General features: G+C 36.0%; 1 protein-coding gene across 1 annotated transcript; it reads left to right on the forward strand.

Moving 5' to 3' along the window:
* Nucleotides 1-8,033: 8,033 nt before the first annotated feature.
* Nucleotides 8,034-9,205, forward strand: PDHA2 (pyruvate dehydrogenase E1 alpha 2 subunit). The gene is given in 2 exon segments (XM_029236035.1): nucleotides 8,034-8,403; nucleotides 8,406-9,205. Coding segments are annotated over 2 exon segments (1,161 nt in total). The 5' UTR covers nucleotides 8,034-8,042.
* The last annotated feature ends 1,201 nt before the right edge of the window (nucleotides 9,206-10,406 follow it).

A 10,406-nucleotide genomic window follows, 5' to 3' on the forward strand; every position in this document is an offset into this window, starting at 1 on the left:
ATATATATATATATATATATATATATATATATACATATAGCTGATTCACTTCACTCTACAGCAGAAACTAACACAACATTGTAAAGCAATTATACTCCAATAAAAAGAAAAAAACACCATCACCCAAGCTGAGAAACAACTTTACAAACAGTGGATAAGGAAACAATTCATAAGGAAAACCACATGATGTCAGTGTGTCAAATTCTGAGTAGGCTGAGAGATGCATAGGCTTGAATGGGAAAACTAAATATTGTAAAGATAGACCTCTCTCCTATTCATTTTATATGTTTATGGAATTCTATTTAAATACCAAATTCTTTTAATTTAATATAATTACCCGATCTTCATATGAAATAGTATATAAGCTATAAAATCTTAATGGATTTTGAAAAATGCAATGATTAAGGGCTTGGTCTATCAAATATGTAATTATATTATGCTCTAATAATTAAAACTGGGAAGTGTTCACATAAGAATCAACTGAGAGATAATAAAACTGAAGAGCTTAGAAATAAAATTTTTAGCTTATGGAGATGTAGATATATATAGATATATAGATAGATATGAAGCTAGCATCCCCAAATAATAAAAATATAGACTACTCAATCTACGACTGTGGAAGAATGAAGTGGACAAAATAAAATTGTAATATCAGTTCTCTGCATTATTCGGTAACTTCCAGATGTCTCAAAGACTAAATAATAAAATAAGTAGTTATTTATAGTATATAAACTCATGATTGTGTACAAAGAGTGGAACTATAACAAAAGAGATCAACACATTGAAAACCTTATATTTTTGTGTTAAAAACATTATAAACAAAATTTTAAAAAGCAGTCCTTTCCCTAATGCATACTTCCAGGAACATAGTATGAGCTCAGTAATAACACAAGTGTTCAGTCTTAGGGGGACATTTTAGTTAGCTATGGCACATCCATAAAATGGAGATTTTTTTAGCAGCCACTGAAATTATCTTTTAAATAGCTTTTGAATATTTTGAAAATAATTATAATTCTAAGAAACATCTTAAGAGATATAAAATATACAATATGATTTGTATGATATTTGTATGATATGATTATATCAGAAATAAAAAATAATAAAAAGGAATAAATCAAAATTTGACAGCAATTATCTTGAGATGATTCAAGTATTTCATCTTTGTACTTTTCTGCATTTACAGGACAGAATTTTTAAAAAGACAAAATAGTCAAAGTATATGCTGACTTTATAAACCAGCAACAGGACTCTAATGAAGACAAGAAAATTGGGAAGGAAGTTATTTTTATTCAAATGGATAATAGGTAAGAACTCTCTCATTTTAGAATTTTTTTAGTTTAAATAACTACAGGACTTTCAAATACACTTTTCCCCTGGTATATTAGAGAGAATGAAGGAAAGTTAATGTTGAAAATATAGTTGGCAGTACCCTACTGGTGAGAATTAAACCAATAAATCATGTGAGACTCTGTGGGTAATCATGTAAGTATCAACAATAGAGCATATAGTATTGTATTAAACTTTAAACCTACTTTTACTTTTTGGGTCAAGGTTGAGATATCAGGAAATGAAGTGTAGGGTATAAGCAGCATAAGAACATTTTTATTTCAAGTTAGGGTAAGGGAATATCCGTGGAGAAACACATGTAATGCGGTGGAGAGTTGCAGAGAATGATGATACTGAAGTTGTCATTAAATTTAGCCAAGTCCTTGATGTGAGAAATTTCAATTCATTGTTGATGACACAGATTGCAGAAGCATATGGAAGCAATTAGAGGAAGGTAAATGGAGACTGTGGGTACAAGCTGCATGTTTGTGGAGCTTGACTAGATAAAAGGAATAATACGGGATGAGATCTAAAAGAGGCAATGAAGACTTGGGTATCTTCTTTCAGAGCAGAGGAAATATGAGCATGAAAGAAAACCAAAGGAGAAGACAAAATTGATGATTCCCTGGTCGGGGTGGGGAATATATGAGTAAGAGCAGTGTCTCGTTATGAGCCAGTAGCAGGTTCTGTAGCAGGGGCTGAGGGTTTAGATTTCTAGATAAGAAGGGCATTACTCTTCCGCTAAGATTAGTGGGAAGGAAGCTCTAATAGATGTAAAAATTCATCAGAAGACAGGCAGCTAGGGTGAGGGGAGCAGTGTAGTATGTGAAGGCAAGGAGCACTTGATCAACTGAGGCTGGCTCTCCATGAATTAGATGTATGACTTGAGGCCGTGCCTAATGTTTGCTGGACTTATCAAACTTGTTGAGTCTGTTTCTCCTCAGATCAATGGGGATATCATGCATTCCATATAATTTTCCGTATGATTTGGAAACATTCTGTAAAATATGAGAAATCCCTTAAAAAGGTGTAATTCATCCTTACAGTAAATAGGGTAATTTTATGATGAAATGAGGTGGATGAGGGCTAGATGAAGGCAGATAAAGATTAAGAATTTTTGAAGAAATTCGTTGTAAATTTTAATGCAGCGCTCATGGCCTAAGAGAATGGAAGAGCTGGTAGCCCTGACAGAAGCTTGTTAACTTCCTCTGACAATCCTCCAACAATCTTGCTTTCTGAATATGATGCTTTTGATGAGTGCCTAACATGTTTGAGCTTAAAAACTCTTCTTACACACTATCTTCATTTAGCAATGTGGATGATGTTTATTAGACTTCTCATTTAAAAACCTCTCTGAGGCTTCTCCCATGGTGGCCTTTTAGACTTACAGTGCTGGGCACTATGGAAATATCTTAGAATCCAGATGAACAGTGGGTCCGTGGGAACAGAGAGATTCTCACGCCCAAAAATCTCCATAAAACATCTACAGCATTGTCTCAGGTTGCTTGGAGAAACTGCATTCATATTCATAATGTATTGCATAATTATGAGATCCTGATTTTCATATTTCCCAGTGTGCCTTTTCAGCTCTGCTGTATTACCAAGTTAAAGGAGACAACACAACTTTACAAAATTAGAGTGTTCTGTTTTTTGTGTCACTTTTTGACATTACTCTATTTTAATTTGTTCATCATTGATCCCAATAAAGACAAACTGTCATTGTAACCATTGCCCAGCATGCAATACATTAGTCTTATTGCCTCTATAACAGCTGTTCATGTGTCTCTTTCTCTGTCATTCAGTGATGATGTGTCCTTTTCTATATGCAATGCCAGAAAATCTGGGAGAGCTCACAGCACAACACCTCCATATGAACTGGATTAAGTAGAGGAAAATCTTATTGTATATCATCATTTTATTTCTATTACTTAGTACAGAAACGAAGGCACTTCATTATATGTGCTAAATAAGTAAAGGATGAATATTATACTTTTTACTAACTTTGTAATTTTTGCCTTTCATCTAAACTCTTTAGATCTCAGTTTCCTCATACAGAAATTGAGAATGATAGAAACTGCCTTACCTGTCTATGTAAAAATCAAATGAGCAAACTTTGTATCTCCAACAAAAAGTTGAAAGGTTTTTACAAACCTGGGCAATATTTACAGTAGTTCCTTAAATCTCAGATTAATGCACATGATAGCTTCAAATGTCACCTTCATTATTTTAAAAAATATTATTTTGTTGAGAAAATTTTGTTTGTGTGACTCTACATATCCGCAGGGATCTCTGGAGAGAGCCATGGAGTGTATTAGGATCTTAGTTTAGGATGTGATAGGCAACCCTGTGCCCAAGCTTAGATAAGAAGAGGGCACAAAAAAACCAATGATGCAGCCAACTGTAGGTTGTTAAAAGTGGGGTGCAAGATCTCAGACTCTCTTTTTCCCAAGATTTGTCTGTAATGGTCAGATGTGCTGCTCAAACTTCCTTCTAGGGGGCAGCAGTGCCCTGGAATTTTGCCAATATCCTTTGTCTCTTTAAATCTTAGTTCAGTGACTCAGATCTTCAAAGAAGCAAAGTCAAAGGAAATAAATGTGCTAATTATGTTATCACATACTGATATTAGGAAAAGGTAATAGTCTACCCAAAGTTGTTAGAAGGAAGTGTTGTTGAGGGCATTAATACAGAAAACATCATAAAATGTACAGTTAAGAGACATACATTACAAAAGACTTTGTTCAAAGGAGAGAAGCCATCATTTCACTATTGAATATATAGTTTATTTTTACTATCACGTTTAATGTATACTTTATTGCTATTAAAATTAAAACTACTAAAGATAAATGTATATTTAGAGAATGAAAATTTGAGATACGGGTTTTTAAGTGTGTGAGAATTAAGATCTTGCGAACAAAAAAATTTTCCCAAGAAATGTAAATAATAATTTTTGGAGGAAATGCAAAGAGACCTGACTTGGGCTTCTTGAATTTGCTTTGATTTGTTAGAAACATATATTGAATTGATGATTTTTATTTTACAAAACAACTCAAAGTACTGAGCAGAAATCACTTCACAGCTTTTGATACCTGCACTAGTCCTCTACTAGTTGAGACAGTAGGCCATAGTAAATCTTGACACCAAATTATACATGAATTGCTTTTCTTATCTCACTTGGCCATAGTCAATTTCAGTTCTAATTATAGGGGGCTTATTAAAATGTTTGGAAACTCTTCTTTTACAGTTTTGTATAATGACTGCTTTTATCATGATCTGCTAGACCTTGGTACCGAACTCTAGGGATAAGGGTTGGATACTGTGGGCATGATGACTCAGATGACTCTCCTCATCCAGCAGGAGAAAGATGGTGGCTCCAATTAGTCTCTACTAAAATTTAACCCATAATGTCTTTCCTTTCTTTATACCATCATTATTTGAGTGGAATGAGGAACACCCTCACTTTACCTCTTGTTTTCAATTGTCTTCTCTTCATGATAATTTGTCCTGAATTTTTATTTAATGATACTTCAGAATTAGGATGAGGGTGAGGAGAAGAAAAAAATATTGTTTGCCCAGGGCTCTGAACTGTTCTGAACTAAGCTCATTTATTATAACATTAGAGGAGGACCCTGCTTGGTTGTCATTATTTTGCAGAATATATGGTACTGACATTTTCCCTTTCTCCAAGGGAGATAATTAGACCAAATGGGAAAAATTCTTCTGTGAGTTATATATGTCTTAATTTTTTTCACCAAGTTCTCTTACTCATCACTTTTAATTGCCAAATCTTAGAGCTATGAAAAAAATACATTGCCAGTAATCTTATAATGAGATCTGATTATTTATGTAGAACATATTCACTCTTTAACAGCTTTCCTTATTTAACATTTGGTGAAAGTACATAATTATTACTGGAGGAATTTAATATTCTTCAAACATGCTGTTCCTTTTTTAGTGTTTCCTTGTCGCTTATAAAAAATATTTTATATGCTATTGATTCAATGGGGGTGACACTTTTAAGATGAATTCATAAATGCCCGTAGAGGATCAACCATTACACATGCAAAGCGAAATTCTGTCACACTGACATTAATGATGGCTACTATAATCACTGGCTCCTCTTTTATTAGGATTTTTGTTAATTAATGCAAAGTCTACTATTGGCCTTATAAAAGTGCTCATCTGTTTTCCTTTAATTTCAAATAGATTAAAAGTAAGATTTGGTGTTAATTAAAAACTTAGGATTTATGAGGATTTTAATTGCAAACATTTCAGTGGTGAACATGTAGATGACTCTTAGTTCTGTTTGCTAATAAACATGGTATTGAACAATGACAAGACAAAAGAATAAATCATTCGCAGAGAAGTACACTATCATTGGCTGTATTGTCCATGTGTATTGAATCCTGTCTAGCCAGGGGCAGATAAGAGAGGTTCAACAGCTCAGGATTTCCTTGGGGGTTTTAAACTTTTACCTGACGTCTGGAAATTTTACTTTTACTTTGAAAATGTGGATGGGTTTAAACTTAAAGAAAAATCATCAGGTTTAATGAGTTTAATGGAAATACTCTGACATCATAGTCTGCAAATATGATTTCATCTGTCTATCTTTAAGTTGAATTTAGGTTGTATAGTGTAACTGATGTCCAAAAGGTCCCTACAAGTTTCCCATTTTATTATTTATTATCTTAACCAGAGCCTGTTGCAATAAAAGGGCCATCTTCTGTGATGACCTGTAGCACAGGTATTTTGCAATTAACATCTTTGCATGTTCTCCTCTGGCATGAGTCAGGTTTAGCCTTGTCACACTGGGCTTTTAAGGGGAGCTCTAGCTTTGCAGCCCAGGCTACATGTGACAAGATTAAATTGGCACACTTTACTGTATAGCTCTTGTGTTCCTGGCAGTGCTAGCCTGGCTGATGCCTCTGAGAGAAGGCTCAGCTGTCACTCAGTGACCCATTAACACTACTGTTCGATCATGCAGTGTCATTTTTCTCATTCTCATGGAGATAATGCTCCCTGGAGATCTCCAGTACCTGCAGGAATGAAAGAGAACAGCAGAGACAGGCTAACTATCAAAGAAGGAGCAAACAACACAGCAAGACCATGAATTCCAAAAGCAGAATTTTAAATTGAGTGAAAAGATGAAGCCCATTTATGACGTCTGGGTTGGGAAGGTGGGAGGAGGATGGAGTTTTAATAGATATAATAACTTTTTAACAAGCTATTTTCTTCTTCCTGCCTGAATACTATAAGAGGTATCCATGATAATACTTATAACTAGGTTAGAGAAGGCAGCTGCTTTGAACATGTCATAGGGATTGGAGTGAGAATTTATTTATAAACAGGGATTTTTGTGTTTTATTTGTTTATTTACAAACAGGTGGAGGATATAAAACAAAGCATGTATTAAGGTGAATTGCTCAATAGTCTAAATAGAACAGAATCCCTGTTTATGGATGGCTTATCGGGGTACAAAAGCACAAAAGAGGAAAATGGTATGTGATCTTTGTAACGCTAGGCATTAAGACTTCTTTTGTCCTATGATTAAACCAACTGCTTAAGCAAACTCTGTTGCTCTTCAGTCCAAACTGCATGTTCTTTAGTGTGTCACTTTATAAGAAGCTATGCTTTCTAATGTTTACTATATAAGGAAATATTATAAGAACATGCTTCTTGATTTCCCAGACTAAGACTGGTTCTGTTTGGATTGATATAAAAACAAGAAAGAAAGCCATATGAATCTTGATATTGTCTAAGGAAACCTGTTGAAGATGTGATAGGAATAGACCAACACCCCTCCAAAAAAATTAGTCAGAAAATAGGGATAAAATTGAACAGGATTCAGGATTACAATAAAGGGCAAGGAAAAGTGCCATGTAAAAACTTGTTAGTAGCTACTTTAACCCTGATTGCTTCCTGGACACATAGGACATCCATTCCATCTACGCTTAGATCATTTCAACCCTGATTTCAATTTTCGCACACCAGGCAAATCTTGTTATTGGGTTTAGACTTTTAATCTCAGGTAGGGATTTGTGTACCGTCACGTGCCCTCCCTCACCACCAATCAGGAGACACAGGTGCTAGAATCCATAGTGTAAATGTGCATACTCTTCCGGTGCCCCAACTTTTTAAAAAAAGTGTGTGTGTGTTTTTTTTTAACTTATGTAAACTACAAATAATTTGCATCTTTATTTTTACTTTAAAATAAACATGGTGTATTGTGGAGTAGGAAAAAATATTCATATATATTTTAATGATTTTCAAAAAGACTTTAAAGAAATATTGGTAAGAACATCTTTGGCTTAACCTGTCAGGGCTCTTGTGTGCCTTAAGGATTGTGTTTTCTCCTCTTTTCCATTGAATGCAACGTTCAGGAAGCATTACTTTAGCGTATAGCAGGGAAAAGGGACCCAGATTATGATGTTTTAGCAATGATGATGGCATTAGTTAGGAACAGAGTGTAGTTCAGCCAACTCTCCCAGGGCAAGAAACAACCTTTATTCTTAATTTTACAGTTGGAAGGCACTGTAAAAATCAGCTGATCCAGGCTGCGGCCTGCGGCCTCACGCAGCATGACGTGGCCTCTGCCACCAGCGCACGGTCATTGTGGTGCAGCGTGTGTTTGGGGGGTGGAGGGTCCACTGGAGACTGGGACTAAGGTGACCTTGGCAGATGGAGACTCACGGTCTCCCTGGCTGCACTCCTTGAGGAAGATGCTGGCTGTTGCTGTCTCTAGCGTGCTGTCTGTTGTCACCCAGAAGCCCGCTAACAGGGTGCTTGTGGCATCCTGTAACTATTCATATGATGCTACATTTGAGATTAAGAAATGTGATCTTTATCGGTTGGAAGAGGGTCCCCCTGTCACCGCAGTGCTCACCCGGGAGGATGGACTCAAATACTACAGGGTGATGCAGAACGTTTGTCGAATGGAATTGAAGGCGGATCAGTTGTAAAAACAGAAATTTATTTGTGGTTTCTGTCATTTGTGTGATGGTCAGGAAACTTGTGTGGGTCTTGGGGCTGGGCTAAATCCCACGGATCATGTTATTGCATCCTGTCAGGCTCACGGCTCATGTGTACTCGTGGACTTTCTGTCCCATCAATTCTAGCAGAGCTGACAGGTCGAAGAGGTGGCTGTGCTGAAGGAGAAGGAGGGTCAATGCATATGTATTCCAATAACTTCTATGGAGGCAATGGCATTGTCGGCGCTCAGGGACCGCTGGGAGCTGGTATTGCTCTGGCCTGTAAATATAAGGGAAACAACGAGGTGTGTTAGACTCTACATTGGAATGGTGCCGCTAATCAGGGTCAGATATCTGAAGCTTATAATATGGCAGCTGTGTGGAATTTACCTTGTATTTTCATCTGCGAGAATAACCGCTATGGAATGGGAACATCTGTTGAGAGAGCAGCAGCCAACACTGATTACTGCAAGAGAGGCAATTTCATCCCTGGCCTAAAGGTAGATGGAATGGAGGTTCTATGTGTTTGGGAGGCAACTAAGGTTGCAGCTGACTATTGTAGATCTGGAAAGGGGCCTATACTGATGGAGCTGCTGACATACCATTATCATGGACACAGTATGAGTCACCCTGGAATCAGTTATCGTACACGAGAAGAAGTTCAGCCTTTAAGAAGTAATAACCATCCTATCATGCTTCTCAAAGATAAAATGGTAAACAACAAACTTGCCAGTATTGAAGAATTGAAGGAAATTGACGTTGAAGTGAGGAAAGAAATTGATGCTGCTGCTCAGTTTGCTATAACTGATCCTGAACCACCTTTGGAAGAATTAAGCCGTCACATCTACAGTACTAATCTACCTTTTGAAATTTGTGGTGCAAATCAGTGGATCAGGTTTAAGTCAGTCAGTTAAAAGGAGAATATATTCATGGTCAACTTTAAGAAACTGTGTATGCAATTTTGTTAAGGAGGAATAAAACCCGTAAAACAAAAGTCTTTTAAACTTTTATTAAGAGGAATTGAGATAATTAAGAGATAATGGAAAGACATAAATGAGATCACAGAAAGATATACATTCAGTTGAGATATTACATTCAATTGTACATTATTGCATTAAAAGATACTATACAGTTAATCATTTAGTATTGTTAAAAGATAAACTGAGGCACATTAAAATTTTCAAGAGTTGATTTTGAGCATACATCAGTTAGAATCAGGCAGTCCAAACAAAAGGTGGAGTATTCTACCAACAGGAGCTGGGGGAGAGGTTTTTAGAGAGAAGCAGAGCAAGGAAATGATTTGATAGGTGATAGCTTAAGGAGTTGCCTTACTTGGGAAAACCTAGTTGGCCGTTTGTGATTGGTTGTTCTTAAGTTTCATCTGCTTGGTTTGAGTGCATTGACTCTAGCTTAGTTTTGGTTTGCTTACTTAGGCTCCCAAGACATTAGAGCCACCTCAGTCTGATGGCTTCCTTGTTTAACTACTTAAACAATGTGAATATATTAAAGATTATTTTAAATTTATACAAGTCTAGAATAGGAAAAACAGGGACTTCCCTGGTGGTCCCGTGGTTCAGACTTCGCCTTCCAATGCAGGGGGTGTGGTTTTGATCCCTGGTTGGGAAGCTAAAATCCCACATGCTTCACGGCCAAAAAACCAAAACATAAAGCAGAAACAATATTGTAACAAATTCAATAAAGACTTAAAAGAAAAATGGTCAACATCAAAAAAATCTTAAAAAAAAATAAAATAGGAAAAACAGAGAAAATATTATTTAACTTCCCAAATTATCTTCTGTAATAGTTCTGTTTGATTTAGCTTTATATTATTTTAGTAAATACTCTTATTTAAAGGAAAAAATAGCTCTTTGATTCCTGCTCAACCCTGCTAGAGGTTTAGGTGTAAAGTCACTATTCTGAAGTTAAGAAGTAATTTCAAGCAGTACCAAAGTATCAGGACCCCTACTGCTGTGTCACTTGAAATAGTTTGCTTAAATTAACCAACTGAACACGGCCTACTAAATAGTGTGCATGTGCACACACACATGCGTGAATATTCAGTATTGATGCTGAAGCGACTTAACATTGACCATTTTTCCAATAAAACATGATATA

This window comes from Monodon monoceros, unplaced genomic scaffold (genome assembly GCF_005190385.1).
Source record: "Monodon monoceros isolate NGI ecotype Baffin Bay Population unplaced genomic scaffold, NGI_Narwhal_1 Super_Scaffold_20, whole genome shotgun sequence".
NCBI lineage: Eukaryota > Metazoa > Chordata > Mammalia > Artiodactyla > Monodontidae > Monodon > Monodon monoceros.